Consider the following 17,909-nt stretch of genomic DNA (forward strand, 5'->3'; position numbering starts at 1 on the left):
TTCTGTCTAATAGACAACAACTGGTTGTCATATGGGATAATCCCTCTGACCCCATCTGTGTTCAATTCGGTGTCCCCCCAAAAGGTCAATTCTGGCTCATTTGGTTGTTTAACCTATACATGGAACCCCTGGAAGATCATGCAGTGGCAATGCACCAATATGCTGATCACACCCAAGATTATTTGAAAATCTCTTAAACGTAATCTATTTTCTCTACTGTAGTTGTCTCTTCTCTAACTGGTCCAAAGAGCCTCCAATTCTGGGGTCCTCAAATGGACTCTGGGACATTACTAAATCCCTAGGTTTTACATTGGATTCAAGATGAACTCTAGTGCCTCATATTAATTGTCTGGTTTAAGCTACACAATATCATCTCTTCTAGGAGCTATAAAATATTTTGTCTTTCGCACATTTTTGTTTATTGGAGTAGTCACCTGTACTTACCCGGATTGTTTTTGGGAATTCAGTTTTTAATTGGGCTTCCCTCTTTTCTGGGCCTGCTAAAAGCAGGTTTTCATGCAACAGCATGCTTAGTTTCTAGAGCTCAAAAGTTTGATCATGTTTTAATGGCCCTGCACTGGCAGCCTTTGCATGCTGGAATTCTTTTAATTTCTTTGCGCTGTGCATAACATTATATTTGAAATCCCCATCCTATTTGACAGGTAAATTGAAGATCTACGGTGGTTTGAGAAGCCTCTGTAGTTATGATTCTCTACGTTTAGAGGTATGTAAGTTTAGGTACACTTATACCTTGAAAAGATCATTTACTGGTGCAGCAGTTACTCATTGGAATTCTCTACCGACTTATGTTCAGAAAATGTCTATGTACCTGATATTTAAGAAAGTTCTTAAAATATGGCTTTGAAATACTGCTTTCTGATTGATTTTTTTTAATCTCTTTTTCTCTTTTCTTCATGACCTGTTCTTTTCTACTTTTTCATCTAAATGTGTTACTATTTATTACTTGTTATTTTGAACAGCACTCTGATGCTTTTTGCTATGTCTGCGCTCGCTAAGAATTGTAAATAAATACACATTTTGGTGTTACCACCATAACACATTTCAAGACTAACTAGCTAAGGGAAAAGGAAAAGGGGTGAACACATGGAGGTTTGGCCACAGAGAGGAGAGAAATTTGCGATCAGAGTAGACACACAGCGATTGGTAGGAGACCAACGAAGAAAGTTAGAATGGGGTGGGTCCATGAGTACTTTTGTAGTCTTGTATATTTGTGTACAGATAAAAGTGAAACATCCACTGGAAAAAAAGGGCACAGATGAATTTGATAGGCACAATATGCCCATGAAAAACGGCTCTGCTATGTTGTATTCTCACTAATCCTTAGTGGTAGGCTGTGTTAAAACCCTTACAGCCTGCTCTGTCTGGGGAATGAAGAAGGAAAAGAAGCCAAATTTGTTGACTTTCCACTAACCTATCCAGGGAATAAAATAAATTAATAAATGGGGCATTGGAGGGCACGCAAATGAAAGATGGGAAACGATTTGGGTTCTCAGTCCAGTGAAAAAGAGCTGAACTATGGATAGTGCCCATTCATGTTTAAGATGCGAGAGTCTGGTTTCTGTTTAAGTAATGAAGGGAGCACTCTCCTGTTTGCCAGCAGAGATGAGATTGCTGCCAGGCGATCTACCGGACCACCCTCCCCCGCCCCCCAAGACCAGCTCCAAAGGCCCTGTCTGTGCCTGTCTGGGCCTGTCCGCGCCTGGCTGGGAATGGGGCCTCCTTTTTTTTACTGCTGGCATAGTCTGTCACGCTGCTTAAGGCCGAGTACCATGCGCCTCTGGACTGTGGCATCCCGCTCTTGCCATCACGTGAGTGCTGACTGTTGCTCCGTTGCCTGCCTTATCCTTCCTTGACTTTCACCATCTGCCCCCCCCTTCATTCTCATTGCTCTATCTGTGCTGTTTTATGTCCCCTTGTACTTCATGGTCAAACTTTCACATTGCGTTTTCACTCCCTGAGCGATCACCAACACTGCCCCCACTTCTGAATACCTGTGTCGCATTATTCAAATTTAGGTGTTTTTCATCCTGCATTGTTTGTGACGGATGTTAGGTAAGATTGTATGTAGTAACCCTATGGGAGACTACACCAGCCTTGTCCTCCTGGCAATAGATACCCAACTATTGGTAAAGGTCTGTACTACACAAGTTGGTAGAGTGACTGAGTAACCACACTTATCTCAAGAGGGGTAATTGTGAGTTGTAGAGATGTAACATAGAGGTTCACAAATACAAGTAGTCCAATAACACTTATACTCAAGGTTTTCTAGTAAAATAATTATTTAACAGCCAGTTTTAAAGAAGCCTTCTTTAGAAAGGGCAATTGGCAACAATAAAAATACACTTCAAAAACACATCCTCAGATTTAAGTTAAGCAAGTAGATGCCCTTTTGGGATGTCACACACACACTTCCTACACCCTGAGGTGACCTCAATAGCTAGGACACTGTGGACATTGATATATCACTTTTGATACTTAAATGCAATACTGAGTTGTGGAAAAGGGGAAGGTTAGGGAAGGAAAAAGGTTAACAAGTTCTCTGAACAGGTAAGTACTTCACAGCCCCCCAAATGAAGTATAGGTTAACCCTTTCCCAGAAATACAAGTGACATATGTACCACCTATAAGGGACAGATAACCGCAAAGTCAATGGGCCAGAGGAGTCTGCAGGGAGCCAGGACAGCCAATGTCAATTGAAAATGTCTAGGGGAGCCAAGGAACTTCTTCATATAGTAAAAAAAAAAAGTCTTGCACAATGTTATATAGAGAGTTTGATGAAAAGAATCACTGTTGGGCCACAAGCTGTAAGGCTTGTGAAAGCAAAGCTGCAGGCGACTCTGCAGAAAAACAGCCACTTTAAGTCTCCAGTGAGACAGACCAGCTACAGACCAAAAAGGCAAGTACCCCTTAAGTAAAGACATTACCTTAGGTTGGAAGAAGAGGATCCAGCTGCCTTCTGTTCAGGTTGCAGTCCTGCAGTTCCTGGGCCTCAGTCGTGGGGACAAGAGGGAGGACGTCTGGAGGACTCCTGCACTGCAGTTTGAAGGTTGACGGTGGTGGAAAACGGCTCTTTCCAAATCCGCAGCACTTTGCGGTTTCAGCTACCGGTCAATAGCACCACCGTGGGTCTTTGACACCTTGTGGGCTTCCCTTGCTTGTGGGGTCCAGCACTGTTGAGTTGGCTCAGGCTTGGGTCGTCCTGCTTCGAGAGGGTCCTTGCAACCATGCACTGAAAGGTTGTTGGCCTAGTACGGTAGTTTAAGGATTGTATGTTGTTCTCCCTCTCGTCCCACCCTCCCCCTTTCTCACCTTCCTTCTTGTCATGCACTTGCACTAGCAGTAATGCCGTCAGGCCAATTTTGCTAGTTATTTATTTGTTTGATCATTCGGAAACTTCAAGGCCTAAGAATGACTCTGTATTCCATTGCCCCCTTCCCGCTTTGAAGCACTTAACTTGTGTATAAGCGCTTTACAAATAAACAATTACCATCAATGGGGAGAAAGATGATGCTGAACACATCACTGTGCTTAGAGAGACAAAGCTTCACCTCACTGATGAGGCCCAACAAGGCTGAAACACGTGTATGGGATTGCTTTTGGTACTCTTGTTCAGAGAGGAATTGCCATAGCATTTCGGTGCTGGACTGCCCATGTGGGCGGGACAAAGACTGATATGCAAATGGATATTTCCTATCTGTGAAAGGTACAGTGAGCAAAAAGCGTGTGCTGCAAACTCATCTCAGAACAGGTTATCATGCCATGTTCTTTCTGGAGAGGAGCACCTGCTACCTTTTTTGAACACATCTACTGTGAGATGGGAGGAAAGACCAACCAATGGATGCCAATTACCGGCTGTATCCGTATAGGGAAAATCCCTCAATTACTGGTACATGATGATCGGTGTGAAGGGTGGGAGGAGGAACTCAGTTCAGCCATAGAGTTGGATGTTGTAATGGATCAAAAGAGTATATATACATATCTGTTTAGTGAAGGCAAGAGGGACCAATGAAGTCAAACTGCTGTGAGTACATGAGCATAGAGTTCTCATTTCAGTGAAGGACCATTCTTAAAATGTTTTTATCTCCTCCTGTAGCAACATCTGACAAGGCATGGAGTCTCTCCGGAATATGAGTGTGGAGCAGTTGCAGGAAATTCAGGAGGATCCTGAGCGCATTGATCAACTCGCTCTGGAGGACGATGAGGTAAACCAATCCTGAATACCATCAGAAGTCATGTAGAGTTGGAGGACGACCTGTGCGTGCAATGGAAATAACGGGTGGGCACCTCCAAGCGCATTTCTTCCAATCCAATAAAATCGAGCATTGGCAAAGCAAACCGTTCTTATGTTTGTGTAAGCATAGGATAGGTATTTGTTGGGCACTGCCATAAAGGGTACTACCTGGCCATAAGGTGGCAACAGCTGGCAGATGGTGTGACTGCTTGGGCATATGATGGCAGTGCTGGCAAATGCCTAGTTACTGTTAATTAAAGAATACAACTGTGCTTTACCAATGCTTATTCCAAGTTGTGGTCATCCATTTGTAATCCTCATATTGCTCTAACACCTGCATGTAGCCCTATGCATCTGAACTAGGTAAGTTGGGAGAGGCCCTTAATAGTGTCTGGGTTGGTGATTCTGCTACCATCTTGCAAAAAAACGATTAAAAGTCATGACGTCACAGCTGCACCCCAGAAACAAATGAGTGCCCACACCACAGAAAGGGGCAGGTGTCTTTGGGTTTGGGGGGGAGAGGAGGGGTACTGTTTTTGGCATAGTTCTCTGGCACATGGCATGGGATGCTTGTCCCAGCCCTGATCACCCGCCGGATATCATTATTTGGTGATGGACAAAAGTGGAAGGAGTACACAATGGGCAGGGCACTGCTCCTTTTTAGCGCAGAATGAGGCTTGTGATTGGGGGCAGTCACAAGCCTCATTCTGAGCTGAAAAGGAGCGTTGCCCATTGTGTTCTCCTCCCTCGTCGGCTGAGAGCTTTTCCCGTAATAAACGTGCAATGGGGGGCCCGCTTTTTTTCTGGTGGGCGCTTCCTCCAAATGGGAAAGTGTATGCCTCCCAGCAGTGCGCTTTAGTAAATGAGAGGATTTCCCAGGCAGACCCTCACACCATACCAGCTAGATGATGATCAATGTATCTAATGGAGGGAAAGTGCAAGCAAGAGAAAGAGACTGTGGTAGAGCGAGACCGTGAAAATGTGAATGGTCGGCGGAGGCCAGTGCTTCTGTCCATCTGCGCATGCCTGCCCCATATCTAGATGTTCTATCTAACAGGCCTTTTAGAATGCCAGAAATGCAACCAAATGCGGGAATAATCTGTGGACACGAATGCATGGCTCACAGTTACTCACTTTGATAAGAGACTCCTTACCATTGCTTAAAATAGTTAAGACGCTTAAACTGCGGCACCACACTTTCTTACAGGGGTCTTAACACGACCTAGCCTGATATGCCCACACCACACAGCTTCTTGTAACCACAATCAATGCATTGAAACCTTCAGCATTTCTGTGCTGGTAGTATCTGCTTAACGATTCTATGCATCTACTTTGTTTTGCAATTTATAATGCATTGTCGTGTTGTTTGTATAACCCAAGCATATCATTGTTAAAATGCTTATGTGTTTACAGTCCGTGTATGAAAGGCCATTGGTTGTGCAGCTTCTTTCCTATGAAAAAGTAGAGTTGTGCAAGAGTATCCTATGTGGCTTTCAAGGACAGAACAATGCAGATGAGCACTATACAGTGACTGGTAGCAGTGACAATAGAGAAGACCTTGTTCCAACCCTTGCTTCGATTTGGCACGGCTCCTACAACGGGCCCTGTTCTTGGTATTAAATAGGAAGTTTTATTAGTTCCAGCTTGTAGATTTGTGAGAAACTACATATAAACTCCACTCCATATTTATTTTTATGTATTTGTTGACCTTTTAAGTGTGTCCACCTAAGCGTGATATGTAATTACAAATGTGTAATTACAAAAGCAACCGTAACAAAGGAGATGAGAACAAGTGCATGGGAAAACTGTGACGAAATGACTAATGCTTTGCAGGTGTAACACGGATTAATGGTGCTTAAACCACCTACTCGGGCATCGCACTACTACAAACCAAGAGTGATCCCAATCATAAAGGTGAAAGAGACAGGGTTCGAAATTCCCAGGAACTGGGAGCTGTTTAGCTCCTGGTTATAGTCAAGTGGAGCTTGAAACAAACGGCTACCAGGAGCTACTTTTAACACTCCAAGTAGCTAATGCCATACAAACATAGCTATTTGATATTTAGATTTGGGAATAAGTATAAAGGAGAACGAAGGACACACATGAAGGACATTTAAAGCATATTCGATAATCTAGATTCGACAAAGTTAGGGTTTGGATTTTGAACACAAGTTAGATTTGCTGCACGCTATGTACTAGCTCCTGGTTCCTTAGAGATGGCTCCTACTTTACGGGTGATGACTGATATGCTGGAGCTGCTTTTTGCTGCTGGTCATTTTAATATAACAAATGAAAACAGTCAAACCTGCATTACACCCCTAAAATATACATATTTTAACACACACCAATATGCAAAATAACTACTATTAAAACAATCGCTTAAAAAACATGTTCTAAAAGGCCTTTTCATAACGTGCAGAACGTGAATTTGAAGGCACTCTGGGTACTATAGCAGGGGTTAGGAGCGAGAAACTGCAATAATGTTACTTGTAAAAAGGATATATCTGGAGAAAAGGTTCAAATGGGTGGCTTAGCAGTCAATAGTGTACCAAGAATGGACCAAGGGTCTAGGGCCTCTCAAAAGTACTTTAATCTTGCTTGGTGGTTCAATAGAATTAAACTGGGATTCTCTGCTGTGTCCGGATCGAAATGGGTTTGAATGCGTTTATCAAAGTGGCGAGTCCGGTTCGATGTGATGCTCCATGCAGTCCGAAGAGTCCTCCAGATTAGTTACACTTTCAAGATGGATCAATGCGATGAGTTCTGCTCGGTTGAGTCACAAGCAAAATAATGCTTCCACCATTTTTAGTTGATGTCGCGCTCAATTCGCTGCAAATATCCTGGTGGTTTGAGGTGCTGTTTGAAGACTCCGCAATTATGAATCCCACAGCAGTGAGCTGCTTGTTCGAGCCGGAGCTGTTGATGCACTCTAATGGTGTGATGAGGTGGCAAACTGGTTCAAAGCAGCCACTCACCAGTTTGAAGTTTCGATGAGTACCAAAGGCAGCACTCTGGTTCCTGGATGTTTTGAAAGCATTTAAATGAGGTTGACTCTGGCTCAAGGACAGCTAGAAGTGATGCAACACAATAACCCAGTTGCTTTGGCTTTTCAGATGCTGTTGGAACCAATCCAGTGGCTCGGGGAGAAACTTATTCTTTTCCTCCTAACTCCCACTCTCGGGATGCTAGCTGTGACCTGCAGGAGTCCTTCTCCACTGCAGAGCCTGGGTACAAATGCACCTGCCAGAGAGTACATGCCTTGATCACCAGCAGTAACCCCCAATGTTATTTAGTAATGGTTAAGGACCAGAGCTCTTCAGTGCCTTGTAACACCTGTCTTCACCTCTGGCAGAGTGCTTTGGAAAGGACTGCTCTCCCAACAGGAATGAATTTTTCTGGCCTTATAAGACCAAGATGAATCCAAGTGGGAGTTAGAGGTGCCTTCCCTATGAAGGCAAAAAGAGTCTCACAGAAAAACAAGCTGGTTAAACCTTCCATCAGTTCCCTTGTGCTCTGTCTGAACTCTGCTCCCTTTCCAAGACTGCAACTTCAAAGGCTCTCTGGTATGCAACATCCTGGTTTTAGACTGGCCCTTTTTGCTATGGGTGTGGCTCTTAAAGCATGGTTCCCAGGTGCTCCCCTGCTGAAAGCTTCCTGTGCTGGGGGAGAGGCATTACCCACCTCCCCGACTTTTAAAAGAAGCAACCTTCCTGCCCATGGTTTTGCTTGCTGAAATCAAGACAGCAATCTGGCCTGGCCTGAGTTCGCAGGGTTGACATGAGTATGATACAAATCTAATGTGGCTTTAATAATGGTGTGTGTACGATCAGTCACCTTACCAAATTCCCTGCAACAACACAGTCTTGCACAGTACGGTTTTGGATCAGAGGTGCAGGTTAGAATGCAACCTCTGTCTGCAGTGACTTTGGTGTGACAGCAACTGTCAAATGGGGCCTGTGTGACCTTTGAACCTGCCCTGTGCCACTGCAGAGCTGGTACTGCAGACAAACGGACTGATGCTATGAGGCACATGCGTGTACTATGCTTTTAGCATGGAGCTTTATGAAAGGGGTTCTGATTAGCAGACCTCCCTTTCTGAGATGGTATTACTCGCATAAGCTGGGGCTTTCACACCCTCGCCAGATAGCAACTTTTTCACACGAACAGTGGAAATGGTGAGATGGGAAGGTGAGTTTTGAGGTTATAGGAAGCAAGTGAGATAAGAGGAGCAATGCGGCATGCAGGCCTCCCCTCAGTTGTGCACTGATGGAAATGCTGGGATATTTAAAGGTAGGCTTCAAGACCAAAGTGTTGAATAGTCATACAAGCAGAGGTTGAACAGCCACTTTGGGGAAAGGCCACTTAATCCTCGAGGCCGCAATGGAAATGCACTGCGAAGATGTAAGAAAAGTCCACCTCTGTTACAGGGCAGCCTGCACAGGAATGAGATGCACAAGTATTGAAGTAGGATGGGACAAGGAATCTGTGGCAGGGCACCAGAGATGCTAGCAATGATGGCTTATAGATGTTGACCGAAGGTGATAAGACTGGCTGACTCCTGGGGTGCAAAGAGGCCCTCGTCAAGAGCCACGTAGGCAGAATCAAAGTGTGTGTGTGAGGGAAACTAGCAAGAGCTTTTGCCTAATTGGGATTGATCCGACTGGATACACGCATGAGCTATTCAAACCTTTTCCCTCTTGTATACTTAACACTTAACCTGCACTGCTCCACAATCACAGTCCTTTCAATGTATCCTGTATATTACACCACAACATTGTATCCTTCCAAGCTTCATCAAGCCTCTTTAGGAGAATACGAGGTATTATTCCCCAGCCTGTTCCAGGGACATGACATGAGGGCCAAGGGCCTGTGTGGGTAGAATCGATCGTCTGGACCACCTCCGTACCCCAGTATGGGATAGCCTGGATAACCTTGATTCTTCTATGTCCCCCAGTGAGGTGAGGCATGACGGTAATGAAAGCCTTGACCCTCCCTATTACACTAGGTATACTTTGCGGGGCCGCTCTTTTGAGCCACCCCCCCATCCCCTCCACCCCCCTGCCCCCAACTGAATGAGCGTTAACCTCTCTCCAGGCAAACCCAATGTCCTAGAGGAGAAAACAAATGCATCCTTCTAACCAGCCCACCATGTAAAGTTTGTATCGGGGCTTTTTATTTTTATTTTCGTACCATTTACGCAGGCTGACCACAGTACTTTTTTGTGAATTCCCCTATTTTTTCTTTCTAGTAGATGGCGCTGGAGCACATCATTAGCAAATGCTAGCTTTGTGTGAAGACTGCTGTGCTCTTGAGTTGAATGCGATCCATCTTCAGTGATGGAAGTAGGGCCTTTAACTAGACCGCTAAGTGTGACCCTAGCAAACCCATTCATAGCCCTGCCACACCGCACAGTACAATTAGTCACACAATCCTGTGCATTTATAGCTGACTAACAGTGCATTAAATCTCCTCAAAGCTCAGCCAATTACAAAAAGTCAGACCTGGCAGGCCTTGCAAGTGGAATCTGCAAAGCGTCCAGGCGATGCAGATGTTTGACCATCAACAAAAGGATTCAGCCACTATGTGACAGTTTTTCCCTCAGCTTGTATGGAGAGCAACACAGCTCCTCCTCCTTCCTATAGGAAGACCCAATCTTCCAGTAAAGTTGTGTGAGCAGTTAACTGTTAAACACAGGCACTTCAACCAATGCGCTGGTTTACTTTTAATGTGGATTACGTGAAATGTTTTGTGACAACAGATCTCTTTTGCTCAGTGCAAAAGAATTGAATGCTTACTATACTCGATGAGTGAAAGTAATCATCTAGGCTGCAGCTCTGAGCTATCAACCCTTTCCCTGTCTGGGAAATCACTTGGGAGCCATTATCACTCACAAAGAGAAGGGCAACTTAACTAACACAATGACGATTTCTGAATGGGATTAATACAATAGTTAATTAAAATATTTAAAACAGAGGTGGATCACATTGCATTATAATTCCAATTACGTCATGCCACTATCGGGGAGCATCTCGTTATCATAAGCCATAATGTAAATTACTTCATAAATAGAGAACACTTAGACCAGATAGAACATTTTTGATATTTTTTTCTTTTTACATGTCTAGTCAGCCCTACAGATAAGGGGTGTATCGGCCACTTTTACTCTAAAAAAAAAAAAGGCAAATACTCCCAAAGAATAAAAATAGGGAGTAAAAATACTCTCATTCCCATTTTCGATCACACAGCTCCCATTAATATGTTTGGACCAGCAGTGCATATAGTACCACTAGAATAAATTGCTAGTATTACTGCGTAATTAGAAGAATTAAACCTGTATCGTTTAATTTGTATTAAGAAATGGGTGTAAATAAATCCTTATTAGAAAAACATTTCTGTTTCTCAGTTAAAACATATTTTTATCTCATTGGGAATTGGACTTATATCTTTACTCCTTTAAAAAATTATTTTACCTCCAACCTTTTAAAAACGGGCAGTACAATGCTCCCATGTCAAAATCTTAACTGGAGCACTGCTCCTAACCAGAGTCTTTCTTTCTCAAAATGTTTGTAGAACTCAACTCGAAACTCCCACTACTCCATCTCTCTTCCACCTTTTTCCAATAAACAGTACTGACAAGCTAACCATACCTCCTCTAACACCTATCCACCTTGCCTCTCTTCCTCTGATACTCAAACTTCTATACTCTTCCTTACCTTGTCAACTGAACATTGTACTATGGAATGCTTCGTCTGTAAGTAACAAAACCTCCTTTATCACTGACTACTTTCATTCCAGCTCTCCTCCCCTAGACCTTCTTGCTATCACTGAAACATGGATTTTTCCTTCAGACACTGCCACTCTGGTGGCCCTACACAATTCCAAGCTATCCTTCGTTCACTCTCCTCAACTGACTGGCAAAGGTGGAGACATTGGACACCTATTCTCTTACTGCCTTACAAATCTCCAATGCCACGCCCTCGCCTACATTTGATTTCACTATCTTTACTATTGCTCTGCCTCACTCGGTTCACATCTCCATCTATTGCCCTTGTGGTCCCAGTGGACCATTCTTGGAGGATCTTGGGCAACTCCTTCATTCAATTTCCACCAAACATCACCTCGTTCTCTTAGGTGCCTTTTAACCTTCCCTCTCCAACCACTTCTCAGAAATCTGAACTTCAGTCTTTTCTTAGTGACCACTCTCTCCACATCAGGTGTGTTTCTTTTTAAAACATTTTTTTTTTAATGGGGACATCAGGAGGTGAAGGTGGTGCAGAGAAGATGGTGACGTTGAGAGTAAAGTAAAGTTGAGAGTAAAGTAGGGCAATGTGACATCAAGAATGAAAGGGGATACAAAAGAGGAGGGGGTGGTAACCTGAAGTGGTGAAAGCGAGACTGAAGAAAAGGACAATGCAGTAGAACCAGGAGCCCTACACAGAACCATAAAGTGAGAGGCGAAACAAGAGTAGACATTGGTGGCTACATTTGGATCAGAGAGGCAAGAGGAGCAGAAACTAAAGGAACCAGGGTTTAAGGCAGACTTCAAGAGATTCTGCCACATTTCCTCTTGCAGACTACTCCCGCTGACCTATCTGCTGGCAAGACTATGTGCCAAAATGCTTGCGACGAGACAATCCTCAGAATGGTTTGGGAAATTCAAAAGCCTGCAACTCTCAGATGGCAGAAACCCTTGCTGCACTGAAAGGACATTGAAGAGGCCCGAAATGCCTGAGGGCACGGTTGACCATGGAAGGCCCAATGGTTGTCTTCCAGGGGCAGAGAAAAAGACCAGTTATGCCCAAGGAGAAAGAGGAAGACCCCCCCCACCTTTTTATTTTAGGTTCACCCCTTTTTTAAAAATTATTTACCTAATAAAGGTTTTGAACTTGAAGAGGAATTCTTGGCAAACTACTTGGTCCCAGGCAACTGTGTGCCAAAGGAAAATGTATACTAACCATAATAACCGATGGTACTGCATTATTATTTACTTGAAAGTGTTAGTACTCCACATGGTTAGGTAAGCCTGCACCTTCAGCTGGACCTGGAAAAAAACTTTCCTCTGAAATAAAGTGGTCACTAAAAATTGAGGATGGACATGGCACAAGCGTTGGCTCCCATTGACGAGCTACGGCATGCCTGCCGAGCAATGCTTCACTAGCAGTCGCCACCTAGTTGCTGTTTTTTCACCCCATCTATTGGATATGGGACCATATTTCTTTGGCACCTTCTCTTTTTTTGGGTAGCGTTTCCCTTCATCAAGTTGGGTATTTTTACAATTTAATTGGATAATATTTGTATTGGCTAATTAAAATATAAAAATATTAGCCAATTAAATTGCCCCATTCTCCGATCTACCTCCCACTCTGCACATGCCATCGATGACGTTGATGACAAGGTTCAAATGTGCATGGGATGTTGTAATTGTTTTCTAGTGGCTGACCCTCACAGGGCTTGTGTTAGACATTTACAACATGCACGCATTCAATGAGTTCCTGTCTGAGAATTAAACTGAGAACAAACACCCTTACTCTACCTGCTGAAAAAGGACCCAGTAACACGGGCTAACTTGGGTTGGGAAGGACTAAAAGCAAAGTGTCCTAGCAGTAAGAGGTATTCAGGATGAAGTGTGGTTTCTGCGTCAGTAGAACCTTTAGCTACCAGTGATAAGGTGTTGCCCCACCCTTTGCCCAAGGACCTTCCTAGGAGTAGACTTCATTATACGCATCTGTAAGTACCTCACAGCAAGATAGCTCCAAGAGTTTTGGCTTGACCTTGGGCACCAGTGGACCTTTTCACACCTGACCGGTACAGACCATACAGCAAAGGAGTGCCTTATTCTCATTGCCGACCTGAACTGGAAAAGGACCCTGAGGGATACAAATCCTCAGGAAGATTGGTTATATTTCACTTCAGTGTTTCTGAAGTAGCCAATGCAGGATACTCCAGTCCTAAAAAAACAAAGAAATCCACTGAATCCACTCTTCTGCTCTCCATTCTAAACTCTATAAGGGAGAACGTGGCACACATTAACCACTGGCTCCGTCCTGACCTCTGCTTCTTTGGAGTGCTCATCAAAGTATAAAAAACATAATCATAATCACATGCTGTGCATAGTCCGACATCCAGTGGTAACCGCAGAGTATTGCATCTTGTCTTTCGAGAATCGAAAGGGGACGTCGAAATGAGCGTGCCTGTAACACTATCCCTACGTGATGTGTAGAGTACCCAAGAACCCTCACGCGTCGAGGTCCCTCAAATTGTTTTTTCTGGCCAGATAACTGGTCACCCTTATGCAGAGTTCGTAAAGAACATTGCTATTGTCCAACTGACCTTTGGTCGAATAATTCTATAAAATAGTTAAGATCACTCCTTCCGTCCCTTATCTCGACGGCTGTTCCAGTCTCCGCCGAAGACCTGCGAGAACTTCGACGGACGGTGATTCTGTCGGCGTTGCCGACCATATGGCCGGGCCTTCCATTAGCCTATACAGTAGGGAGAGTGGGGTCGGGGTGGACATTTTATTTTCAAACTGAAAATGCCTTTCCCTTTCCTTCCTCTTTCCCGTTTGGTTTTAGTCACTCTGTGTACCCTCAGTTATGGAGAGGACTCCATTTAGATTTTTCCCTATTTTAAGATCAAATTCCCATGGAAGGATAAGCACAGATGGTGTAACCGCTGCTTGCCCCTCGATCACAAAGAGGAAGGGTGTGCAGCTTGTAAGCTCCTCCGCCCCAACACTTTAAAAGAGCGTAGGGTAAAACGGTGGGGGGCCTACGGTATGTCCAAGGCCAAGGTTTCTCCCACTGCCGCTACCACCGAATGTGACGACAGCGAGAGTGATTATCAGACCTCCGAACCGGAGGTTGTTGACCTTTCGAACGTACAGCTCGCGTTCCACATCGTCTGTCCCCGGCCCCGATGAGCATGGCATAAGCTCGGCTATGGGGAAGTCGCACACCCCGGTGACAAAGACGGACACATGCACAGCACTAACCGCACAACCCCAAGCCTTACTTCGACTACGTCGAAGAAGACTTTGGCGCTAACGGGTACACGAGTAAGTATGGCGATAACCGCCGATCGCTGGGATCGGCAGCCCTCCCCGCAGCCGCATATGCGCTTAGCGATTGGGCAATCTAAGACAAAAGGCACTACCCCAAAAATACATAGTTCTGTCGACACTCATCACAAGAAGGCGCACGGCGACGATAAGGTTTCGGCTCTGCTGAGGACTGCAATAACTCAAGACCAGGCCTTACCACCTCTGAACATTATGTCGCTAATGGAAAAGGTGGCCGATAAAGGCAAGGCCACGGCTCCACCGAAAAAGACTCACTTACAATCGCTGGCTATAACTACACGCCTCCTGTCTGAGGATGAAGTTGTAGACAGCCTGGAAAGAATCGTGTCTGCCGATTCTCAAAGACGGGAGTTTAGGAACTCTTTGAAAGTTTCTGAAAGGCCCAAAGATCCGCCGAGATCTAAGGAGAGCATTCATAAGTCGAGAGAAAGACACAGCGATACCCCACCTTCATCGGTCCCGCCAGAGGAATTCTCTGAAGGAGAAGGACGTTAAGGCAACAATCTCTACAGTTTTCGACGGAAGACCGTGCTGGAGACACTTTTCCACCTCTAGACCCTTCTAGGTCCTCAGTCTGGACTAGAGAAAAGTTTGAGGACTGCATGGAAAGGCTGGACAGGTTTGTTTCATGTTCAGAACAACCTACACCACAGGATGAAAGCCCTTTTAACCCTAGAGCTAAATTCCTGAGGCTTTTTTACCCCTCTTTAGAAGAGGATATGTATAATTATGACCTTACTGAGGACATTCCACCAGTTACTGTAGAGGAAAACCCTTTCTCTAATGAAGAGGAACATGAGCCCATTGAGGGCTGGGGGAGGACCCAAATATGTGTGACCCTCAACCATGGCAGTCCCCCGATCCACAAGATCCAGATCCATATATTCTGGCTTTGGATTCCCTCAAACCACCCCTACAAGAAACCCCTCTCCAATTGATGATCAGTTGACATTTAATGTAATGTTACGTAAAGCAGCTGAACACTTGAAAATTGCCACTGAAGAAGCAGCCCTTGAAGCCAACTTCATTGAGGATATACTCTTGAGAAGCCACCAGCCAGCCAGGCTATCCCTCTCCTCAATTCAATTAAAAAACGCCTGGCTCCCTCTTTAGCAACACCTGCTCTCACAAGAGGTGTAAACCCAAGAATTGAAAAACTCTTTCACCTTCTCCCTCGGATCCTCTATATATATTAGAGGTCATTCCAACCCAGATTCTTTGGTAGTCACTACCACAAGAAAAAGAGCAGGAGTCCCTTTGTCAACCAGCGAGGTACCCCCTGACAAAGAAGGGAAAAGACTTTACGCCCTTGGGAAGAGGGTTATCACAGCAGCAGCAAACTCTATGCGTATTGCCAATAACGCTACTTTATTGGCCAGTTATGCTGATGCGCAGTGGGCTTTAATACAAGAAGGCCTACAAGAGGCGCCTGAACCTCTACGAACCCGTCTCCTCACCACAGTCTGTGGGCAGGCAAGTTAACCAAAGCATTTTAAAGAACACTTTGGATTCTGTCGACGGCCTGTCGAGCCCTGGCTCAGAGCATACTCCTCAAAAGACACGCATGGCTTCGGAACCCAGGATTTAAACCTGAGACACAAGCATTGCTTATAAACAAACCTGTGGAGGAATCCAACTTGTTTGGGAAGGCGGTGGACGAGGCCCTAGAGACCGCAAAAAAGGAACAGGACACCCTAAAGAGTCTGGACCAAATTACTCAGAGACCCTCCATAAGACGAGGATTTGGAAACAGAAGGTTTTTTCGTGGCCAACGCTTCACTCATCAACAATGCTCTTCAGGAAACAACTGAAACTCTCCACAGGGAACCAACACTTAAACCACCCGGTACACCCAAAGGGGGCAGCGCTGTGGTAAAGGAAGGGGCAGGAACCCTACCCCCAGAGGTTCTCTAGCCTCAAGTTGCAAATGACCCGAGGATTCGGGTCCCCTCCCATGCCTCCCCGGTCGGGGGGCCAGTTTACATAGTTCCTTCAGGCATGGGAGGGAATAACCATGGACCAGTGGGTGCTAAAAACCATAGCCCAGGGGTACTGTGTAGAGTTCAACCGGTCCCCAAAATACAGACCTCCACAACAGCGAAGACTAACACCAGAACATTTTCCCATACTTCTTCAAGAAGTCGAGATACTGGAACAAAAAGGAGCCATAGAAATCGTACCTCTATCACAGGTAAAGGAAGGTATTTATTCCTGGTACCCAAAAAGGATCTAACCATACGCGCTGTACTAGATCTGTGCCCAGTGAACACATTTGTAAGACCACAAAAGTTCTGCATGGTCACCTTGCAGGAAGTAATTCCCCTGCTCACATAGGGGGCTTACATGGCAGCTCTGGACGTGAAAGATGCATACTTTCATATTTCGATGTTGCCAGTGCACAGAAAATACCTCAGATTTAGGATACAGAACAAGCACGATCAGTTCAAGGTACTACCCTTGGGCATAGCATCTGCACGAAGGGTATTTACAAAGGTACTAGCAGTAGCTGCAGCACACCTGCGCAGGCATTCCATTCCAGTATATCTTTACCTCAAAGACTGGCTCATAACCGGGGACTCTTACGAGAGGTGTCTGTCAAATACCCAAAAGACGATAGATCTTTTATTCAGTCTGGGATTCTCTATCAACGAGAAAAAATCCAGCTTAGACCCCAGTCAAGTCAAACAATTCCTAGGGGCTGTAATTCGAACAAAGGACAGCCTCATCTTCCCCTCCGTCGAGGGGGTTCAAAACATGTTATTTCAAATCCCTCACTATGTAGCCAGTCGAGAGGTAACAGTACGCAAGGCTATGCGTCTGCTAGGAATGATGGCGTCATGTATCTGCTTAGTTCCTCACGCACGCCTGCGCATGCGCCCAATGCAAGAGTGGCTAAGCAGCCAGTGGTGTCAGGCCAACGGACAGTGGGAGGATTTAGTGATGGTCTCGCCGGCCCTAGTTCTCTGGCTGCGGTGGTGGTCGAGGGAAAACCTCTTGAAAGGGAAATCCTTCACCACCCCCGCAGTGGAAGCCACTCTAACTACAGATGCCTCCCTCACAGGGTGGGGAGCCCACCTGCTTCAGCAAACAGCAAGCAAAGTTTGGTCATCGGACATGGCGTCCAACCGCATAAACCTGCTGGAACTGCTGGCAGTGTTCAAAGCACTAAAAGCTTTCGAAACACAACTGCAGGGAAAGATGACCCTAATCCTCACAGACCGCACCACGGCCATGTACTATCTGAACAAACAAGGGGGCACTCATTCTCCACGGCTGTCCAAACTGTCTCAGAACATTTGTAAGTGGGCTCTCAAACGTAACATGTTCCAGGGGATCTCAATCTTCTGGCAGACGCACTCAGCAGAGACTTTCCGTTGACCAGGGAGTACGAATGGCGATTACACAGAGACATTGTCGCCAACATTTTCGCACAATGGGGCTTTCCAGAGATCGATTTATTCGCAACTCTGGAAAACACACAATGCAAAGATTACGCCTCCAGGTATCCCCCGAACCGCTCCAATGGGAACGGACTCTGGATAACATGGTCAGGGAAACTTGTCTACGCTTTTCCCC

At 45.2% G+C, this 17,909-nt stretch overlaps 1 protein-coding gene across 2 annotated transcripts in view; it reads left to right on the forward strand.

Moving 5' to 3' along the window:
- The window catches only part of VPS37C (VPS37C subunit of ESCRT-I), a 110,157-nt gene that overhangs the window by 28,683 nt on the left and 63,565 nt on the right, over positions 1–17,909 (forward strand). Inside the window, exon 2 of one of the 2 annotated variants that reach the window (XM_069628884.1) lies at positions 4,115–4,223. In XM_069628884.1, the coding sequence (XP_069484985.1) occupies positions 4,131–4,223 (93 nt within the window). In that variant the 5' untranslated portion in view covers positions 4,115–4,130. Of the gene's footprint in view, positions 1–4,114; positions 4,298–17,909 lie in introns of those variants that run through there. The other variant, XM_069628885.1, reaches the window with a different exon arrangement.

Source organism: Ambystoma mexicanum, chromosome 12 (assembly GCF_040938575.1).
Source record: "Ambystoma mexicanum isolate Mex_15411 chromosome 12, UKY_AmexF1_1, whole genome shotgun sequence".
In the NCBI taxonomy this organism is placed as follows: Eukaryota; Metazoa; Chordata; class Amphibia; order Caudata; family Ambystomatidae; genus Ambystoma; species Ambystoma mexicanum.